The sequence below is a fragment of the Fukomys damarensis genome, unplaced genomic scaffold (genome assembly GCF_012274545.1).
Source record: "Fukomys damarensis isolate Sample0158 unplaced genomic scaffold, DMR_v1.0_HiC HiC_scaffold_26, whole genome shotgun sequence".
NCBI classification, from domain to species: domain Eukaryota; kingdom Metazoa; phylum Chordata; class Mammalia; order Rodentia; family Bathyergidae; genus Fukomys; species Fukomys damarensis.
Window position 1 is genome coordinate 36,467,258 of NW_022900938.1, and position 23,424 is coordinate 36,490,681.

At 36.3% G+C, this 23,424-nt stretch overlaps 1 protein-coding gene and 1 pseudogene across 5 annotated transcripts in view; one reads left to right on the forward strand and one right to left on the reverse strand.

Moving 5' to 3' along the window:
* Window positions 1-17,923, forward strand: part of Cytip (cytohesin 1 interacting protein) — an 81,465-nt gene extending 63,542 nt beyond the window's left edge. For all 5 annotated transcript variants that reach the window (XM_010606774.2, XM_010606775.2, XM_010606771.2 and 2 more), the window contains 5 exons: window positions 1,538-1,640; window positions 1,881-1,974; window positions 4,887-4,956; window positions 12,165-12,231; window positions 15,882-17,923. In XM_010606774.2, coding sequence (XP_010605076.1) covers window positions 1,538-1,640; window positions 1,881-1,974; window positions 4,887-4,956; window positions 12,165-12,231; window positions 15,882-16,348 — 801 coding nt within the window. In that variant the 3' untranslated portion in view covers window positions 16,349-17,923. The remainder of the gene's footprint in view (window positions 1-1,537; window positions 1,641-1,880; window positions 1,975-4,886; window positions 4,957-12,164; window positions 12,232-15,881) is intronic.
* Window positions 17,924-19,034: 1,111 nt separating this feature from the next.
* LOC104850057 lies at window positions 19,035-20,164 on the reverse strand (annotated as a pseudogene).
* Between the last annotated feature and the right edge of the window lie 3,260 nt (window positions 20,165-23,424).

Genomic DNA, 23,424 nt, shown 5'->3' on the forward strand with positions numbered 1-23,424 from the left:
GCAGCAGGGGGAACCGCTGAGCTAAATCCCTGGCCCTCAAACTTATAACTCTTGTGAACGTATGCCTGGTTTATAAATCAGTGTTCTTCCCCTGCACTGTTCTCTCTCTGGTGACTGGGCATGGAGGGCAGATCCTCAACCCTATGAGAACTATTAGAGGAGTGGTTTTCAGAGAGGGTCATATATTTGGTTAATGAATCCCATGAACTACACCAGACTTCATTTCTAGAATGTTCTGGGCTGTAGTGAGACCCTTGTGTTAGTGAGACCCATTCGTAGTGAGACCCAGCAAAGGGCTTTGATACACAGGACAATGTATTACACGATCTTTGAAAGTCCTTCTATCTTTAAGACATGGGGACTCTGCCTACCTTGTAGATTGAGGAGAAATCCCTTAGGTTGACAGACCCACGTTTCTAAAAGTTACTTGCACATGACTGACTCAGGGTTGATAGAATGAAAAGGAATGACTATCAGACAGTAATTTCTACACCAAAAAAACAGTAATATGACTTAGTTTTAGAAATCAGATGTTTTAAATACTCAATGTTGCCGGGTGTGGTGGTGTACTCCTGTAATCCCAGCACTTGGGAGACTGAAGCAGGAGGACCACTGTGAGTTCAAGACCAGCCTGGGCTACATAGTAGTTCCAGGTCATTATCAATTACATAGTGAGACCCTGTCTCAAAAAACAAAACAAAACAAAACAAAAACCAGCAAACAAATCAAAAACAATAAAAAATAAAGATGAAAATGATGCTGAACACTGATCTTCATTCTCAATGAAACTAGGTCTCATTTCAAAAGTATTAAAAAATGTGTTTTTTGGAGTCACTGGTACCTTGAATCTAGTGAATATTTATTCAGCATTTTGATACCATGTGAAAAATGAAAACTTACCACCACCAAACTGCTTGTGTTAAATTCAGGTAGGAGGTGAAGCAAAACTTCTAATGTAGTTGGTGACTGGTGAACCAGTGAGAATTTGGGTCAGGCACAGTGGAGAGCTCAGAAATGAAAGTGATTGAGTCAATTAGAGTACTTTGGAATAAATGTAGAACAGATTATCACCGCTTGCAGAACTGATTTAAAATAATCATTGTTGGCATAGCTCCCTTGCTGTGTGTGCACCATTTCATCCTCTCCTATAATGAATGTTTCAGTTTGTGAGAATCGCTAAAGCTTTTTTCCTTGCTTTTGGCCAGCCACTGTTTTATCCTATTGGGAAATAAAAATTTTAATTTTTTTTACTATGTAAATGATAACACCAGGTAATCTCTTAGGCTTGAAAATCTTGAGCTACTCTCATCCTACTTTCTCATGCCAGATGATATTTTACAAGTAGAGTCAGCTGCAGACTGGTCCAATTGCAAAACTTGTGCCTTTGATGGAATTTTATGGTCAGGAAAGACGTTCCAACTTATCCTTTGCTCTCACATATTAAACCACTTAATGGTAATCCACATGATTATATGTTTTGACAAACGTATTTTGAGTGTTCTTGAGTAGTAACTCTGTATTTTCTTAAATGTTATAGACGTACAGGCTCCAGAACCAGAACTTTGGCTCCTTGGAAGTATGCACTCTGATTTGCAAAGTACAGGAGGACAGTCCAGCTCACTGCTCTGGACTGCAAGCCGGTAACCTAACTCTGCTCCTGTTATGGACCATTTATGTAGCAAGGAAGGAAAATTGGAAGGCAGTGAGAATTGGGACACAATTGTTGGCTTGGATTTTCTTGAATGTTTCTAGGGTTTGGAGCTTGTTTCATTTGTGAGTCAGGAGGGATTATGTAACCAACCAATATAAACACCGATTTTAAATCAACACAGCACTCTGTTTTAACCAATGTAACACTTATTTTTCTTGGCGTTTCCCAGGTGATGTCCTTGCAAATATCAATGGAGTGAGCACAGAAGGCTTTTCCCACAAACAAGTGGTTGACCTGATCAGATCGTCAGGAAACCTGCTAAGGTAACTATCCATTTAGTCTTCCGAGGATGCAGAGGTGCTCCCGCCTCTGCCTGCAGAGCTGATGAAAGGGCTTTTTGTTCATAACAAGAAGGGCAGTCATAGTCAAGCTTAGGGGTGGGCAAAGATATTTTTATCTCTTCCTTTTGTTTTTCAAAGTTTTCTCAAACTTGAACATACTGTCAGTAGTTAAAGTCAGTGGGATCCATAGCCACAAGACTTTTGTGTGAGGGGCAGGATTTACTAAAGTATTTTTAATATCAGATTCGGTTAAACTGCCACAGATTTCTTTTGGACTGATAGAAATGGGTGCAGTTTCCATGGTTGATATAATTTTGCAGCTAAAACAAATAAAAGGTCACAGAACTGAGATTTTTTTCCCTTTGATGCCACAACCCAGTCATTTTTCATTTCTATTGTTCCATTTGTTGGAAACAAAGATTTTTACTATAGTTTGCTCACTCCTCTCTACTTTGAAACACATACACACATGCACCAGACTCAACTTAAAAGATACTAATCTCCTCAACAAGAGATTTGAGGGACTTTTCCCCAAGAGCTTTTTTTCATTTATTTTTATTAATACATACTTGCAGTACATAATAACTACACTCCTCGTACATGTACACAATATGTCCTAATTCTTTTTTCACCCCTTCTCTCCCTCCCTTACCTCCAATTCTTGGTTCCTTTCCTTTTTGCAAAATATTGAGAGTCTCAGTGAGACAGATTGACAGGGAAACCTCCTGTTACCCAGGGTTGAGACTGCCCTCTCTATAAAGCAGACAGCTTTGGCTCGGTACCAGAACATTCCTACAACCCAATAAAACCTTCATAAGTAATGAGAAATGGAATTCACTCATGTACATTCACTCATTATATGAAATAGTATTTATTGAGTAAATACTGCTTCTATTTCTGTGGTAGGTTCAGGAAAGACAAAGGTAAAGATTCTTCTCAGTAACTGGGAAGAGATGGCTAAAGAATGCCTGAAAATTAAGGAATTTTCATATTCCAGTTCTTGATAACTACTGGGATGAAAGTACAGTCGGGGAGTGGAAAAGAGCACTGAGAAAGAGGGTGTCCATTTTACCTCAGATGTTTAAAGTGTGCTCTGAGGAGGTGACATTGGAACTGAGACTAAATAGGGGGAAGGGATCATCATCAGAACACCTGTAAGAGCATTTAAGATAAAAAGGGAGATCTCTGAGCTCTCCAAATGGGCTTAGCACATTCAAGAAACAGAGAGGAATCCACTGTAATTGGTAGCTGGTGGGTAAAGCAGAATACAAGAAATGAAGACAGAGAATTGGCCTGGGAGCAGAGCATGGGCCCATCAGTTATGCCCAGGAGTTTAGGCGTTACTCTGATGGAGGTGGGTCTTACATTATTTCATTCATTCCTCACAGCTACTTTGTGGGGTTAGTTTCACTCCATTTACAGATGAAGTGCCCAAGTCTTATAGAAGACTTAGTTAAGGTCACCCAAACAGTGAATTAGAGGGCTGGATTTGATCACCTGCTCTCCACGTCAGAATCTGTTCTTTTCAGTTGTAGCTGCTCACAGTAAACTGCCAAGAGCCATTTGCTCTTTAGTGATATTTTAAAGTGTATTTTGAGTCCATATGTGAATTGATTTGAAAGATGACTGGTGGTGGTAGTGGTGGGGGTAGAAAACTGAGTCCAGCTTTGTGGGTCCTATGGGACAGGACCCACAGGGGACAGGAGCAGTCTTGTTTGAAAACAAGCAAGTAAAACTAGAACTAAGAAGTAAGAGCAATATAGAGTCCAACAGCAATTACTAGTGGGGGTAGAGTCAGAAAAACATGTTCCAACTGGGTGAAGACCTTATCTATTGCTGGACAAGCCAGAGATCCATGTGACAAGGGATCCTCTCTATTGCTCAAAAATCAAGTTTGCCTTAATGAGAGAGCAGACCAAATTCTGGCTTGATTTCATCTCATTGTCTCAGACATGATGTTATTAGAAATCCATGGAAAATTGTTCTTCACATTTAGTGCTTTTACCATGCCTTGAAAAAAATTTTTTTGTGTGTCTTCATAAACAGAGTTACAGCTTAGTTACCAGTTACCAGATAAGGAATTTGAACCAATATTTTGAAAAATCCCTGTGATTCACACTTGAAATATACTATCACATTCATATTGATACTCTAGTGGTCAGAATAAAAGTCTTTTAACTTGAGCTCACAAAATAAGTCACTCAGGATACAACAAACCTTATATTTTTAGAAAAGCATTTATGTCATAATAAAAGAATTCAGTTGCTAATTTTAGGATTAACATTTGTACTCTAAAGGTTTTGAGAAGAGTCATGTGAAAGTACTTTATAGTTCTGCTGGTTCTATTTGTTCTTTTTCCAAAATTATAGGACAATTTACAGAAGTAAAGACTCCCAGAAGCCTAGTAAGAAAGGGATTTTTTTTTCTGATTCAAGAAATAGCATACTGACTCCACTATTTTGAAAGTTCCTCATGTCTGTTGCTTTTCTTGTCGCATGCCTTGTTGGTACCATGGAGTATAGAGTTTGGCAGATAATCGATACCCAATAAATATTCACCAAATGAATGAGGAGCTCTAGCTTGTACCCACAGAAATAGAGCATAGTACACAGTAACCATTGTTATATATAGTGTCTTTGATGAACTGAGCTTCAGTTTGCAAATTAACCAGGATCATTTCATTCACTCTTTCAGGGGAGTTTTCTCCAATTTTTTTCTGAACATTGTCACATTTGGCTTCAACCCAGATATTTGAAGATCTATGAAGGGTGTAACAGTTATGTTGCATTTTTAGAATACTTTGTGTTCCAAGTGTAGTGCTCTATAAAGGTGGTACTTGTTTAAATGAATCACTCATGTTATTTACCCCTCACCTTTTTTCCCCTTTTAAACAGGATAGAGACTCTTAATGGATCAATGCTTCTCAGGAAAGAAGAACTTGAAGCAAAGATGCAGGATTTAAAGGTAATTTAATTTACACAATGAGGCCCATTTTTATCTTTGAATGTGTAAATAGTAGAATAAAGATCTATATTAAGAATTGAGACAGCCCTTGAAGATAAAATATGATGAATCTAAAGTGCTGCATGATCAAGAGCCACACAATTACCTTTGCAGCAATATCAAATTCTAAAAACAGGTATGCATCATTTTCTTCCTTCCTCCTTCAGTGTGTCTAGGGGACTCAAAGAGGCAATAGGAAGGCACATCACTTGAAGAACTTTTGATGGATGCACCTGTGATCTCTCTTGATTTACATTTTGTCAGGGGAAAAAACATAAAAGAGGAGGAGCTGGTGTTTTATGATCTTCTGAGATGTTACATGAATGTGCAGGCACAGCTGGGACTTTGCTTTTTCACTGTTTCTTGTATCTTACACTTTTTCCTCATTGTTAAGAGACCAACTCTCTGTATTCATGTGACTGCCCTTGAATCTATTTTCTTTGGCAAGCACATTCTGAAGGGGAAATTTTGAAGAGACCGTTCACAGCATAGAATATTCAGTGAAAATTCCTGAGGGGGGCTCTTGGGAGATCTTTTTAAAAAATCTCAACTTTTTAGGCTGGTGAGGGTCTCATAAGCCATGAAGTTGAGAGCCCCACTTGTGCATCTGAGTCATAGCCCTGAAGATTTCTTCCCTGGCTCCAGGTGACCTCCATATCCTAGTGCTTCCCCTGCATGGCAGTAAAGTGGCCACTCTGAGCAGGGATTTCATGGCTTACTGTAAGCAAGTTACTTACTTGGACTTTCCTTTAAAATAGCTGCCATTTATTAGTTTTCCTTATTAAGTATATATTTAATTATTGACCCCAAGAAGGTCAATTCATTCTGTTTTTTCTTGTATCGTTCTCTTCCTCCATGTTCGATTCATTAACAAATCCTAATTTCTTCTTAATTAACATAGGTTTTGAAACTCACTATTTTGTTTATGATCCTGATGTTTTGAATTAATCTTTAAAAGTTCCTCAAAAAAGAACTTCTGTCCGGATTTTGGTAGGAATTGAATTGCTTTTATGAAATAAGTGAGTTCAGTTGAAATCTTTTTTTTTTCTTACTTTGAGCACACAATTTTAGTTTCTTTACTCGGGTCTTCTATATACTTTAAAGTATTTTGTAATGAATATTTTCACATCTTATTACATTTATTCATATGCACTCTAATTTTTCTTGCTGTAATAAGACACTTTTTTTCTTATTATTGCTATTGTTTTTGTATAAATTTTTAAATCCAGTAGTAAGGCCTTGCTTTTTTTATTCTAGTAATAATATTATACATTTCCTTAGGTTTTCTAGACCAACATCTTAGTGTCACAGATTATAAAGATTTTGATCCTTTAGTTCAACTATTCTACTAATTTATTTTTCTTCGCTTATAGCATTGGTTAGGATTGTTGGTACATTATAAATAGTGGTAGTCTTATTCTTGATTTTAAAGCAAATGTTTCTATATTTTGTCATTACATTTTCAAAGGAGTGAAAAGTGCTCTATAATATATTTAAGTTTTAAAAGCTGTCAGAATTACTTTTTTTTTTTTTTTCTGGTACCAGTGATTGAACTTGGGACCTTGCAACACAAGGTAGGTGGTGGAACCACTGAGCTAAATCCCTGGCCACAAAATTACTTTTTTTGTGAAAAGTGTTAGTTTTGATGAACATCTTGTAAAAAGTGTTGAACTATGTTTTCAGCCTTTCCCTAAAAAACAAAGGAATATAGAAAATAAACTAGAGATTTTATGTAAAATAGGTTATATCTCATGGAATAGAGTACTCATTTGGACAAAACATTATTTCATGGTTCAATGCCATTTCTACACTTTGAATATTGCCCAAGGTTTTAATGTGCACACAGATTTTTTTCTAATAATTGTAAAAAAAATTCAATATATTCATCATCTTCTAGAACATTGAGGACTTTGATATGCTTTGAATATCCATTTAAAAGCCCATCTTCCTTTTTTCTGACTTTAGAGAATTTCAACTCTTTCAAAAATTATAAAATATAAATTTTATATTTAGATTTTCATTTATAATTAAAAAACTGATAATGAATGTTTTTCTCAATCTGCTCCAGTGACGTGGCTGTTTCTCGCATTCTATTTCTTATTTCTGGTTCACTTCCATTCTTGCAGAGCACTTCCTTCAGTGATGGTAACTAGATCTTGGTCAAAAAGTCTTTGTTTCTCTGCTCCTTATAAAAGTTTTGCTAGGTAATTGAATTATTCTAAATTGGTGTTTTGCTTTCTTAACAACATATTACTCCTCAGGTATTTTTGTTTATGAGAGGGCTCCTAATTGCTGATCTACATTTTCTTTTCTTTTAAGTGCTATGAAGTTTTTCCTTTTCACATTTAATTTTTGTATATACTATGAGTTTGGGAAAATTTTCAGTTTTATTTATTTTTTCATGTGTACACCAAATTCATCCAGTATCATTTATTTTTGCCTTTTTTTCTCATAAGTGACCTGTAGGGAAATCTCTATTTTAAGCGAGTTTCATGGATATATGGTTTTGCCTGCAGGATCCCATTATAATGCATTGGTTAATTTGTTTACCTCAAACTGAGATTATAATAAGCTTTGATATTCATTTGGGCAAGTTTATTCTTAGTGTTTTTTTTATTGATTTCTTGATAGTATATATGAATTTTAGAATCAAACTGTCAAATTTCATAAATAAATCATAGAGATTTGATTGACATCATGTCTGTCAGTATGGTGAATGACATTAAAAACTCACTAATATTAAACCACACACTTTGATAAACTGGACTGATATATAATCATTTTTATATACTCACAGTTTGGATTTGTTATTTTAATGATTTTTGAAAATAGTTTCATTCTACAGTTAGACTGCTGTATAATTTTAATTTTTCAATCTTTTTAAGCTTTTGTATCAAGTTTACTTTTTTTTTAAATGAATTGTGGACTCTTCCTCTTATTGCCTGGTAGAATTTTTGGAATACCATTTGAATCATGCAGAGTTGAGGTTCTTTTTCTTTTTATTGAGTTTATTGGTACATTTTAGGTACATAGTACAGTTACGTTCATTATTGGGATCTTGTACCTTTACATGACAGATCTTGGTTCTTATTTTTGACCCTTGTCCCTGCCCTCCCTTCCTCCCCTCCTCCCCTCCCCATTTACAAACACTTTATTTCCATTTTTTCATTTTCTCATATTTTTTTCTTTTTCCTTATTTCCTTTCCCCTACCCTTCCCACTTTCCCTACACCTTTAGCCCTTTTCTTCCTATTTCACATTGTTAATTATCTCATTAGGATCTTGTGTACTATTATAGGCTTTCACACCAGGGAAACTATTCAGTATTTACACATGTGTGACTTATATATTTCACTTAGGAGTATATCCTCAAACTGCATCCATTTTCCTATGAATGAATCTAATTTCTCATTCTTTATGGCTGAGTAGTATTCCATTTTATAGAAAAACCACATCTTCTTTATCCATTTTCCAACTGATGGACAAATGGGCTGTTTCCAAGTTTTAGCTATTACAAACTGTGCCACTGTAAACATAGGTGTGCATATATCACTGTGATATGATTCTTTTAATTCTTTTGGAAAGATACCCAACAGAGGTATGGCTGGGTCAGAGTTGAGGTTCTTACTGGTGGTAAACCTTTTAAGCCACGGTTTCAATTTCTTTATTGATTTATAAAACTAATACAGGTTTCTTTGTCTCTTTCTTTGAACAGATTTGGTGAGCTATTTTCTGGTAAAGTTTTCAAATTTTCAAATATGTTGCATGAAATTAATCATAAAATTATACATTCATCTTTTTAATCTCTGACATAAACTATAATCATATCCTAGTTTTTACTTAAAGTAATTCTTATGACTATTCTTTCCTTTGATAATCTTCTCTAGAGAGTTTTCTATTTAAAAATCTTTGAAAAAATAGTGTTTGCATTGATGGAAGTATTTTATATTTTTCTCTGGAAACTTTTGTAAGATTTTGTTTTTCTTCATTGGTCCATAGTTTCACTTCACTGCAATTAGGTCCAGATTAATTTACTCCACTTAGAATATGCAGAGCTCTTTTGGCCTAAACACACATGACTTTCTTCAGTTTTGGAAGAACACCAGGCCAATTTCTTTGAATAATCTTCTCCAGCACTTTATGTCATCTTCTAGAATTTCTGTTAGGCATATTCTTGATTTATGTTGCTTAGGAATATCTTCATTGACATTTTTGTTATCTGTGTTCTGTATAGAATGTATTCTTTTTTCAGCTTTGCAAATACATTTTTTTTATTGTCAAGAAGTACTTCGTGTCTATTTGCTCATGTTTTATTTTTTGTTCTCATAAGTATGGATTTTATTCTCTCTGAAAAGATTATGACTATTATTACTTTAATTTTTTCTATGGATACTTTCTTGTTTCCTGACTTTCCTTGGAGAGAATTCATGTATTGCTTATGAGTTTTATTGTTATTGCTGTCCCTCAACATCTATGGGTGTTTAGAGTGTAGATTGCCTCTGTCCCTTGAGTGGCTCTCTCATCTCCAGCTCATTGTGAGAGCTGAACAATTCTATCTACACAGCATTTCAAGCTTTCCTAGCCAGAGTCAGACTTGGCAGCTTGTATGTTTTTCCTGGAGAATCAGTGTATGGTTTGCCTCAGGTAATAAGGATGCACTTAGGTGCTTCTGTCTCTCTGAATGCCAGCAGATGTAGCTTTTCCAGCTTCCTATTCTTAGTGCAGCAATTTCAGCCAAGACTGATTTCTCAAGCAGGAAACTTGACTCCCTCAATCCCCTGCCTCAAATAGGTGCATTTAAACCTATATTGCCATAGGATTCAAATTCTTGGGTACCTCTTTCTGCTTTTTTTAGGTCTAATAGACCTTGAGGTTCATTGCTGCTTACTTCTCGCATTTCTGTGTCACTTCTAATTTTGAAATTATGGAGAGTCCCAGATCATCTCATCTGCAATATCTTGGCCTGACCTATAATCGTTGTCAGACTAGTTTCCCCTCTGTGTAGTGGCATTTACTTTTTACTTGGTATGTGAACATTCTATTACCCCAGAGACTTTCTGTGGGACCAAAAGCTCTTCTTTAGAAACAGTAGTCCCTTCTGAGTCACAGTTACAGGGATTCCCTTTTTTCTAACCTATGATTCTAGTGTTTAAAATGAAAACCACATCTTGAATGAGCTAGCTGAGAAAGCAAGTTTTTAGTCTAGCTTTTAGTCTGCTGCTTAATAAGTTTGTAGCCCTTGAGAAATAGTTGCTACATTGAAACTATTTTCTATTCCATAACTTTTAAGGGAAATTATAGAAATTAAATAGCATATTTTCTGCGAAAGTGCAATGAAAATACTAAAGTGCCATGGGAAAGTTTAGTTGTATGTCTCATGTCAAATGAAGACACTGGAAATGTGTATTGAACCAATCCAATGTTTGATAGATGAAGTCTGTTTCAGAAAGTCATCTTTTGTGTATTTTTTCAAACAATATCCAACCGTTATTTCATATGCTGTGTAGCAGGCACTGAGCTAGACCCAGGTAGGTGATGTGGCCCAACGTGGTTTTATCTCATATGTGCTTTAATTTGCATGTTTTGAGGAGATCTTATAATTGTTCATATATACAATTATGCTATCAGTAACATGGAAAGAAACAGGCTGAAGAAAATAAGGAAACTAACTTCATGACGAACTAAAAACTCTTAGTCATTTTGACATATCTACTCTTTTGTCTGGCATTTTCTTTGTGTAAGTGATGATGATGCTAGATGACCGGGCCAGATCAACAAATTAGCTATTTAAAATCTTTATGCTTACAAAACTATTTGGCAAGCTTTGACTTTGCATTTTTTTAATATTAAGAGAAGAAGTATCATATTCCTGTTCTATATTTAGTGTCTTTTGTCAAATCATCCTTAGGCTTTTCTACTGGACTCTATGCCCTGCTAGATGATAAATCTCTTTCAGAGAGCAGAAAGGTGTTGGTATATGTGCCAGCCCCTGCTGGTCCTATACTCTGGCTTTCTGGTTCTGACTTTCACATAACCATGGATTTACAAAGGTAACAGAAGCTGTGTCTAAACTGTACGATGGTTTAAAAAGGTTAAGAAATTACTTGAGCCAAACATTTTATTATTTTAGCTTGTTGTTCGAATACTACTTTGGCAGCCATAAGAATAGCTCTTATGAAGAACTGGAAAATTTTTGCTCAGCTATTGTTCAGTTTTTGACCACTGAGGAATGACTCATTTTTCTCTTATGCATTCAATGATGTTTTTATAATTTTATTAATTTCTTTCCCTTTGGCCTTTCCTTTTCAAATGTATCTTTTTTTTTCTTTCTCCTTTTTAGCCATTATCTCCTCCTTCTGGGTTGCTTCTCTGAAGGATTGCTTATTTTCATCTAGCTTTCTTTACTTTAAAATACATGTGCATGGCAAATCTGACTTAAACCTACTTGCTGGGCTTGCTGTTGGGCCCCTGGAATGGCAGAGGAAGGAGTAAAGTAGAGGACAGAGATGGGGAGAAAAAGGTAGCCTGTGACACTGTCTTGTCAGATATCTTCTGCTTCTGCCTGTTTTGCTTTCAATTTCCATTGCTGTCTTGCGTGTGAGGCCTGGCCAACCATGCTGTCTCTCTCTCTCTCTCTCTGGACAATAAATAAAAGTGCAGACAAAAGCTTTTAGTGTCCCAGAATTGTAGGATACTTTTTCAGCATCTAGTAAGGTATGGTTATCATTCTAAATGTCAACATTCTAAAAGTGTTATACATTTTTATTCATGGACTCGTCATGAAACTAACTATTAGGGCTTAGGTTCTGTTATCAACTCCACTCTGCACTTGGGGGAATACTATTAGCCTGCAGGTCCTTGTACATACAATTAAAACTTCTCACAAACCTAAACAATCAGGTTCTGTAATTTTTAAACAAAAATATATTCATCTTACAGTTTCTCTTGTGTTTTAATAGAATATGTTTGATGCTGCTGGATTATGCCTTGAGAAAATAGCATTACCAGTGTTGTCTTAATAGAGCAAAAATCTTTTAAATTAAGAGGAGCTGGTAGTATAAAAAGAAAGAAGAAACTTTTAATTATAAAATCTCAACATTTAGAATTAAACTGTTGTCTTCTTGGAGGTTTCCTAATGATTAGAACTTTTTTTTTTCTTCTCTATCACAGCAAACCTTGAAGAAAAAATGGGTGGAGTTCAAGTCACTGCAGTTACAGGAACAGCGCCTGCTTCATGGTAATATGACTTCCTGCTCAGAAACCACATGCACATTTCATTTTTTTTTTTTGTATTTCTGTCTCTAAGGTGTTTTAAGATTATTTTTGTTGCAATGAAAATTTGTCTAGTACCAGTCAAAGATGCCAGTCTGTGTGTCTTTGGCATGATCTATTAAGTGGCCTATGCATTTGGAGGAGCAAATGAAGTCATGGAACATACATGCACATGAAAGCACGAGCATGCACTTGTAAGACGTGTCTGTAGATTTCCGAAGAAGAGTCAGAAATATTGCTTGAATTTCCTTCCACTTCAGTAACTGAATTAAACTCTTGAAAGTGAGCACAGCTATGGGTTGTTAGATTTCCAAAGCTGTGGGATGAGGGAAAATTTACATACTTCTTAGGTGGAATTCTCACCCATTACATTTATGAAGAGAAATCCTTTTGCTCGGGGCTCAAGACCAAGTTAGATATGTGTAAGCCTTAACAGTAAATCCACAGCTTTTGCCGCCGCACGCTTTCTGAGGGAAAGGGCTGAGTTTCAGGTTTGTTGATGTGCTATTTGCTGTGTGACTGATGTAACCTGAGGAATGAACTTTCATGTAGAAAGAAATGGCTGAAGTCACTAGCTATGTGGGTGTGAGATGTAGGTTATGTCTTCTTTAGATAACACTAAGTCGAAATCTCTATAACCTAGAGTGTCTGTTAAAAGTGATGATTACTATTTACAGAGAAGAAATAATTCTTTTAACAGGCACATCAAAGCGATAAAATTGTACATAAAACATATACATTGATGTATTAATACATGTGTACATTTTAATGTTTAAATCATGTTAAATAGCTATCTTTTCAAACATTTATCTTTTTTGTGGTTCAAACATTCCTTTCTTCTAGCTTGTGGAAACACATATTACACTACTGTTACTCGTAATTACCCTACTGGCCAAAAAAGCACACCAGATCTTGCTGTTCTCTAACTGTAACTTGGTATCCACTGAGCATTCTTTTCTGTCCATCCTTTCTTCTGCTGTCCCCAGCTTCTGGTATCTACCGTTCTCCTCTCAACTTGTGTAAGATCAAGATTTTTAGATTCACATATGCTTGAGATGGTGCAGTAGTTGTCTTTCTGTACCTGACTTATTTTGCTCTGTACAGTGATCTCTGGTTGTATCCTCATTGTTGCAAAGACGAGGTTTCATTTTTTTAAATGGCTGAATAGTATTCTGTAGTGTAATTATGCTATATTTCCTTTATCCATTTGACAGTTGATAGAGTATTTCCCTTTTTTAGCTAATCTGAACAGTACTGCAATAAACATTCAATAAAAAGACTGATTCTATTTCTTTTGGAAATACACCCTTTTGTGGGATTAATGAATCTTATGGTAGTTCTGCTTTTAATTTTTTGAGAAAACTTTATATGTTCTTCATAGTGTCTGTACTAATTTACATTTCTACTAATAATATGCTGGGGTTGACTTCTCATCCTCACCAGGTTTTATTAACTTTTTTCTTTTTGATAAAAGCCATTCTTTTCGGAGCCAGGTGATATATCATCATAGTTTTGATTTACAGTTCCCTGATGATTAATGATGCTGGGCATTTTTATGTACTTTTTGGCCATCCATATGTCTTCTTTTGAGATGTGTCTACTTAGATCTATTATCCTTCTTTAATTGGGTTGTATATAGTTGTTTTTTTTTTTTGCTATAGAATTTTTGGAGTATCTTATATATTCTAAAAAGATACAATTTACTATTTAATTATATACTAATTTCTAGCTTAAGTATTTGCATAAAATCTTTTTAAAAGATGTGTTTGAAAGTATTTTATATTTTTCAGTTAATATTTTTAAGAATTCATGATTGATTTCCTGGGCTCTGAGGTTTCTTACAGATATATACATATGAAACCTTCTTTGCATCTTGCTAATTCAGCCACTTCCTGGGTTCTATAGACATATGTGTGTTTAAGAAACCTTTGCCTCCATTTCTGGACTGTCCTAACTGGTACAATGAATGCAGGCAGTTCTGTTTCTTGTGGAATGGCCCCATAGGGACACAGTTTTAAGGTCAGGATTTTCATAAGGTCATTGCTTTGCATTCTTTTGAGGGATTGAGGAAGGTTATTAGTTGTCATTTTCTGGAACTAGATTAATCACCCAGGGCTTGAGAGTCTACAAGGCAAGTGCTCTCCAAACAAAGGAAATTTATCAGCTCATTGTAACATGAAATAAAGTAGGTTGTATTATCTAAAAATAAAATATGCCTGGTCCTTGAAGGACTAGCCAAATTCAATCTCACAGATCAACTGGAAAATAAACAGTATCTTTTTATATTGTTAACCAAGGACAAAGGTGAAGAAAAGTAACAATAATTATTACAAAATAAAAGCATTTTTGAGTGCTTACTGTTCTGTTACCTTTCTTGACTCAAATTCACATTTTCTAAGGCCAGTATTACAAATACATTTCTTTGTTTTAGCAGCACACCAGTCAATTCAGATAGTGTTGAAGCAAGTGGTATTATGAGCAGGAAATTGATGAGTGATTCAGAGTTGGGTGTGGAAAGCCCAGATATAGGTCATGAGAATTTGAGAAAAAGTTCAGCCAAGTAGACAAAATTAAATTTCTTCAAATAAATTATTATGTATTTTAGGGCAGAGATGTTTTCCAAGTACAGTACCATTATAATGTATTCCAAGTATTTAAGTATTCCAAGATAAAACTTGGAATATTGAAACTGGGAGATATATTTGATTTCATAAATCCCTTCTGTTATAAATACCTTTCAATGCTCTGATTTATAAGTGTGTTTGCCACACATTTCAAATGACTTTATATAATTTTATAATTAAAAATTGTTCATAACTAAAAATAGGGGACTGAATGGAGATAATCATTGAGACAACATTTCCCCAAGGATTTGTTTTAAAATTTCTATGAAAATTTTACTAAATGTTCTAGAATCATAAATTCTAGGTTCTAAATCTAAGAAATGATTATTTGGATATCCACACGTCACATTAGCATCCGGTGAGCTGGGTTGAACTGGTTCACGTATAAAGTACATTAGTTTTCTGTCACTATAACCTGAGATAAATCACCTCATAAAGAGAAAAGTGTTATTGTGGCCCCCAGTGTTGAAAGTTCAGCCCGTGATGGGTTCATTCCATGACTTTGGGCTGGTGGCAGCAAATCATGGCTCGGCAGAAAAAAATTGCTCTCTTTATGACTGGGAGGCAAAAGAAAAGAAGAGACGAGGATTCCACAATTCAGTACCAAGGTATCCCCTTCTTTTGACCTAAAACATACTAGTAAGTTCTACCCCTTAGACTTGCACTGTCTCTTGATAGTGCTCATCTGGACCTTTGAGGTACATTCCGAATGTAGTTCTAACATAAAACATCTTATTTATTCTAACATAATTTTCATAGCCACAGAACCCTTCCTTGTCAGCTATTCATTCCATGAACAACAGTTTGGAAAACCCTAATACAGAATTTTTCAAATGAGCTTAAAAAGTCCCTGGCTCGTACAAGTGAAAAGTCAGAGGAAAATGTTTTTCTACTTTTTCTTCTGTTTTTTTTAAAGATCCATTTTGGCGTATTTGTTTGTAGGGACTAATGCTCAGATCCATTCCACAATACACTTTGTTCTCTATTCTAGGCGATGCTGGTAACAGCCCAAGTTTGGAAACCATGGACGTGGATGAGTTGGCTATTTTGGGATCCCTGCCTGGCCCAGGCCCAGCCCTTCCAGAATGGAATCGGTTGTCCAGTGAGAGCAGCTGCAGGAGCTGGCTGAGCTCCATGACAATGGACAGCGAGGACGGCTGCCAGACCTGTGTGTCTGTTGACTCGAGCAGGGGGGCCTTCAGCCGGCAGACCAGTACTGACGATGAATGCTTTGTCTTCAAGGAGGGGGACGATTTTATGAGAAGGTCCTCTTCAAGGCGGAACCGGAGCATCAGCACGACCAGCAGTGGATCCATGTCCCCGTTATGGGAGAACAGTTACTCGAGCATATTTGGGACTCTGCCTCGCAAGAGCAGAAGGGGAAGTGTTCGGAAACAACTCTTGAAATTCATCCCTGGCCTTCATCGTGCTGTGGAAGAAGAAGAGAGTCGCTTCTGATGGCTTGTGATGCTTTTTAAAGTTAGCTTATTTCACAGATATAATACTCTTCTAGAGCAGCTCCACCCAGTTTGGTGGGAATATGCACATAAATTGTGAAACTGACAGCCCATTTCACAAGGAACAATGACATTTAAATTTTTACATCCTTTTTTGCTTCTTAAATCATTTTTTGACCATAGCACCGCAAATTCTAAGGAGAAGTTGTGGAAGTTAAATAATATAACCAATACAAATGCCTGCTCATTCTAAGGCTGCCTGTGAAGTCAGGAATGTTTATTTTCTAGATTATCCATATGAAAAATTGAGAAACTTTCAGATTCAGGTATGAATAGGGAGTGACAGAATATAATTATCTGGTCTACTTTCCACGGGTTAATTTGATAAGATACAAAACTATTTGCTTTAGCTCAGTATCCTCTAGGGAGCCATAATAGTAGGTGATTTTGAGTGTTTCTGTTCAAGTCTTTAAAGAGTTATAAATAAAGATGACCATTAGACTTTTCTCACATCTGTAGTGACAATAAACCAAGAAGTATAAAATTTAATATAAAGCATTAAATTTCATGAGAACTATGAAAAGATGGGATTGACAAGGGTGCTGAGGAAGATTAGTAATGTGATATTTTTTATAGACACTTAAAATGGGTGGGATCTCATTCTTTTTAGCTCAACTCAATTTTCATTTTGGCTGAGCATTGATGACAAGGCTAGAACAGTTAGGATCCTATAGCTTTGTCATTACAAATATCTAAAAATCCAAAAAATTAGGGTTGGGAAAAGAATTCTCCTGCTATAGATTTTGTCACATGATTCCTCACTGCATATTCCAAATATTTATCACCTTAGCACTCCTTTCCCTATTAATTATATTTGTATCATAGTGCTTCCAGCCTTTCAGTCATGCTATATTTTATTCACTGTCCATTAAGGTCCACATTTTCTTTGTTCTGGTGTTGCTGCTGCTTACTTCCCATACTCTAAAGTAAACAGTATCTACTGTATGATAAATGGCCCTCAGTGATTTTAATCCCGTGTGCGTGTGTGTGTGTGTGTGTGTGTGTGCCTGTGTGTTTGTGTGTGATTGGGAGAATAGAGACAAGTGATTTTGAATAGAACTAACACTTAAGTAAAGTTCTGATTCATCTACAGAATGAATCATTTTGAGGAGAAAGGGTGAGGTAAGGAAGCTTTGAGGGAAAGAAAGAAATAACCAATTATAAAAATATTTCTAGGTGGGCTCTGCTTTCTGTTAATTCTGTGAACTGACAAGCACCCAGTGGGCTTTTCATGAAAGTCACATGTAAGGCAGCGTGTAGCAACTTTTTCAAGCATAAGAGCAATCCTGACTACCATCTACTGAATGTGATTCCAGAATAGTTATTAGGCATACAGATAAGGTAGAAATTCAGATGCCTGTGGTCAAGTGCCTTTCAGAGGCAGAGTTGACACTGGAAACTAGTTTTCCTGGGTATAGCTCATCCTCTTAGTCTTTCTATGTTTCTTTACTCCTTTTCTGCTTTTGTGCAGTTATTATCATGATAATTTTTATTTAAACTTAAAATATAAATTGTAAAACTGCACAGACAAGAATATTGTATTTTATAAGTAAGAAACCAAAAAAAAAAATTTAGGCTGTTTCTTGTGGTTTGCTTCAGCAAATTTTCAGACAGAGGCACATGAATACTTATACATTCTGCAGTGCATTTATTTCACCATACTGTTGAAGAGGAAGGGCTTGCAAGCCAGTTCTGATTCAGCTGATACTGCTTATTTCTCATCACATTCTAGAATTATCATGTTGAAGATCAGCTTGTGCAAATGCAGGATTTCCTATTAATTCTGTTTTGAAAGTCCATGGGAAAGAAATACACTTCTTTGGTTAAAGATGACTCTAAAATCTTCTACACTGGGAAAAATTGCTTTGGAAACTACCGTGGTCATTTGGGAAAGTAGGCCCGTAGGTCCTTTCCTTTTCTTGTGGCTTTAATACAGAAGTGTAGCACTTCTATATAACAGTAAATGTCAGTGCAAAATGGGAGCAGGGAAAGGACACAGCAAGCATTGCTTTAGTCTGTGATAAGAAGTATTAGAGTCAAGAATTAGACCTGTGTTCTGGGAAAAAAGAAAAGTTGGTTAACCACGGTACAGGAAGGAAAGTATGTCACATTTTGTGTTTTTACAAGCTGCTTAGTGGAAAAGTGGGTAAATTTCTCACAGGTTTTCAATCTGAGTCTGATCTGAGTGGAACTTTAGAAGATTCTTCTGGTGTACACTGACTCACTTTAAGTAATTTATGGGGAAAATAACTTTATTTTTGTGCCAAATTTGTCAAATATGGATTACTAGTGAATTCCACTGATTGAAAAATTATCACAAAAGCACATTTTTCTAGAATGGCTTTTGATAAACCAAACTTGAGTCAAGCATACTGGGAAGTTATTTTATCATATGGCTAGCACCATAGTAAAGAGGTAGGAAATAGACTTTTTGAAATAAGTTTTTGTTCATCATGAGCTATGCAAGACTTTTCTGTCTTTCATATATGACAAAAATTTTGTCTTGTTGTAAGCAAAGAAATCAAAGTTAGACACAGTTTGCATGTACTGGTCATAAAGTGTGGGTATTTAAGAATGTATACAAACTAAGTACAGCAAATAATGCCAAGCCATGTTAAGAAACCTTTCAGATCATAAGACTGTTCTTACTTTATGTCTGCCTTCCTACGGAGCAATGAACTAACAAAATCAAAATTTGATGCCTTTCTGAATTAAAGAATGCTATTCTTTGGTGTCCGAATTTTCTCTCTCCCTCCTTTATTTGTCTCTTTACTTTATTAAAGGAATAGGTTGGTCTTTTTTATTCTTTCAAGATTTGCATGTTTAAAAAACATGAAATGTTACGGGGATCAATGTACATCTCAGAAGCCCCTCTAGCAGTCTCAGTGTACAACAGCTTTCCTCTCTTTGCTCGATCCCTACTTGTTTAAGGACCATTGGAGATGATTGTAGTTCTTAAAATCAAACTTGTTTGTCCAAATTCAAGACCCCAAATATATTCAGATTGTCCAAAACATACATTTACCACCCATCCACCAAAACACCTCATATTCAGATCAACAACAGCTTTATTTGCTGATTAAATCTCTCAAATTCTAAAAATATCCATACTTCTTCATCAGCAGGGGTACCAGAATTTTGAATATCACAGGTGTTCCAACTTGGCCATATTTTTCACATTTTCCCTTAATTTCAACTGCCTTCATTTCTCTTGCACAAACTATGATCCTCAGTAGGACCACTTTAGTAGGACACTTAAGTATTTCAGTTAATTCAGAATTCATTGAATCTGACTTCTTGGATGTATTCTGAGACTCATCAGGATCCATGTGGCATCACCCATAGTGATCCTGCTCCCCTGTTTTCTGATCTTCTCTACAGACAGTGTGGGGCTCAACCCCGGCTTCTGTTTCCCCAGAACTTGCAGCTCCAAAATGCTACACTTCTGCATGCTCTTATGTACCACTGTGCCACCCATGTTAGTAGAAGAGTTGTCCATCCCTGATGAAGATCCATCTATCCTGTGCCTCTTCCACTAGGAAAAGAATAGGAGCTTTAGGAGACTGTGATCAAGGTTTTGAGTTATCTTCTTGTGGAAAATCTCAGAGTAACTCCTCTGTCTCTCTCTGCCAGGAAAGTAGTGGGGCTGATTGTAGCTCCTCCTGTGTTCTTTTTCTCCTTTCTCTTCATCAGAATCTGGAACTGGTCACCTTGAAAATCCACCAGTCTGTCGTTAGGTCTCTTTCCCCTCTGTTCTATTTCCCTCTGTCTCACCAACTCTCTTGGATGCTTCACTAGTTTCTCGTAATCATTGGGAAATGGGATTTTTCTTGCTCACCTAAGGGAATCTGAGCCTTTCTACCAGGAAACCCCCTGGGAATGGGTCCTCCAGGCCTGCTGTGACTGGTGGTGGCATCTCATCCATGATTTGCTGGTCATCTGAGAAGTCGTCTCACTTTAGTCAATGACTAGGGGAAAGGGCAGTGCTTTGCTTTGTCCTTTGGCTCTCTGAACGAGTGAGAGGTGCTTCTGTATCTGAAGATGAGGCCACAGAAGTTTGAAACATTGGGACCAGCCTTGTTTTTGAGGTACTAATTTCCACTCTCAAGTCATCATATAAAGACATCTTTTCCATGTAGCGCTGGCCCATCCAGTCTCTGCCCACTGGCTCTGGAATGACAGAACAAAGCCAGTTGCACAGAGCAGGGCCCTGTCAGACAGGAGCCAGTGCATGCCCACCTCTGCCAGCTTGGTCTTATACTCCAAAACACAGTGTGAGGTATCACCAGCATCCACAGGCCATGAGAAAATACTGACAAATTTGGTATACTCATAAAGTAGAATATTATTTAGTTGTTAAGATGATCACAAAAAAGACATCATGAATTTTCAATGCACAGTGCTAACTGAAAGATGGTAGAGTAAAAAGGTATGGTGGCATTCATATGTGTACGGAAGAGAAAATTTTGTAGGAGATAGGAAGACATCAAGGTCTTTCCATTTTTAAGAAAGTGGGGGCACAGAAAGGGTTGGGCCAGTGGAGCACTGGAGAGGTCTGTAGTGTGGTTAAAGTGTCCTGTATGACATTATAACCATGGATACTTCACTTCATGTGTTTACCAAAATCCATGGAATGTTACAGCGCCAGTTAGTCTTAGACTACACAAATTAACAGAAGCCAGGTTAGGTTGGGGAATCCTAGGATACACTTAGCAAAACAATCTAACTGTGCCAGAAACATGAAATAATCTGCTCAGAGGGTGAAAGGAAAAAATCCTTCCCGGAGGATTGCTGTGAGTCAGAGGCCAGCTTGGCCTACATAGTGTGTTCAAGACTGGCCTGGCTCCATAGCAAGAACTTGTCTATAAAAAGGGAAAATAAATTATATATAAACGTTCTTCTGTAGTTGAAAAACTTGTTACTCATGAGAGAACTGGTTAACAATTCTGCTGTTCTTATGCATCTATGTATACTGGAGTTGAAGAATTAGTAAGTGAGTGGCTGAGGATGGGAGTAGGAGTTCTCTCTGTTAGATTAGGAATTACAGACAAGCGAGAGAGGAGGCTAATATGATTCATGTGGTTATGGATTACAGCTGGAAGTCAGTGTGTACTCATTATTAGCTCCTTAAAGTACAGATGATTATAGACAGTATTATTAATAGATATGTACGCATACATGTATTAAAATAGACAACATATATTTCCATACTCTGTCGGATGAAAGGGCCAATGAGGAACAATCTTTTAGTAGCTCTGTAAGCATATTTGTCATCTAGATCTTGACTTCAAATATTATTCTCCAGTAAAAGAAACCAGGGTTCATTGCAGAAATGGTTTATTCTGGGCCTGGAGGAGGAACTGTTTAAGTACTATATCTTAGCCACTTTTTTTTATAGCTGAGACCAAAATATACAACACCCCAAGTTAAAGGAGGGATGTTTTATTGTAGCTCAGAGTTTGTAGAGGTTTCAATTCATAGTTGTCTGGCTCTAAGACAGGGTGGGATGGCAGAGGGGCTTCGCAGAACAGACAGGAAGGAGTCAAAAAGCAGTGAGCAACAAGTGACCCCAACAGCCCTCTTTCTGTCCCTTATATTCTGTCTAGGCTACCTGTCCTTAGGGGGAGTAGCACTCTCACCCAGGGAGGCCTTCCCATTATCCACTCCTAGTACTATGCCAAACCAATCAATGGACTAATTTAATAATCACACCTTTGTTCCTAGCATCACACACTCCCAAGGGTCACACACTCTAGATCCAGCCACCTCTGAAAAGCATCACCTACAACCACATGAGGCTTTGAGGGGACATCTAGATACAAGCTGTAACACACTAGCCATATCTAACAGTGTTAGAATATAAGGAAGTATTCAAAACAATCAAATAAAGAAACAGATATGTCAAAGAGACACAGAAGTCAAAGGAAATGTTTCCAATGATGAAAGAAGAAACAATTTGAGTAACAAATAAAATCATATTACATTTTAACTCAAAATATAAAATATCTTTTCATGAGTCCATAATGATACAAATAAATGACTGAATAAATAACAAACAAGGGTTGAGACAAGTCTGTGCAGAAAAATTCCCAAATTACTTATATAAATAAGCATATATTATTATAGAGGTGGAGCATAACTACTTATTCTTTAGTATAGGCTTAACATGACTATATCTTTTAAAATATTATAGTATGGAAAAGGTGGGCAGATAATAATTTTACAGTAGAGTTACCTGGTAAGCACTATTTTAGCTTGGTGGTAAAGAACAACAGCAACAGAGAAAAGTCATTATAACAATATGTATCCTTGCTTTCTCCTCCCTCTACCTGAAACCTAAGTCCAATCATGAAAGAAACATCAGACAAATCCCTATTAGGAGACATTCTATAAAATACCAACCGGTACTTCCTCATCAAGGTCACCAAAAGCAAGTAAAGTCTGAACACCTGTCAAAAACAAAGGAAGACTAACATATGATGACTAGATGCTGTATGGTGTCCTAGATAGCATCCTAGTAAAGAAAAGGACAATAGGTAAAAAGGAACTCTGAAGAAAGTGTGAATTTTAGTTAATGTATAGACATTGGTTCACTAATTGTGGGAAATATGCTATAATATAATATCTTATGAATAGGGGAACTGGGTGAGAGTGTATGGGAACACAATTTTTCTATAAATATAAAACTTTGAAAAATGAAGTGTAATAAAAGCAAGTACACTTAAGTGGATTAGATACAATAAAAGGTGAAAGATTTATATGATCTGAAGAGAAACTAGAGTATTAGATACAATAAGAGAAGGGATAGAAACTATAGTAGAATAATAAAACAATAACATAAATTGGGAAATTTAAAAAAATTGTAAACAAATTTTAAAAGGTCCAAAGGGGAAGGGGAAGTGGGAGGTGTAAGGGAAAGGAAAGAAGAGAAAGAAATAAATACAAGAAAAAGAAAAAATGGAAACAAAGTCTTTGTAAATAGGGAAGGGTGGAGGGGTTGAAGGGCGGGCAGGGGAA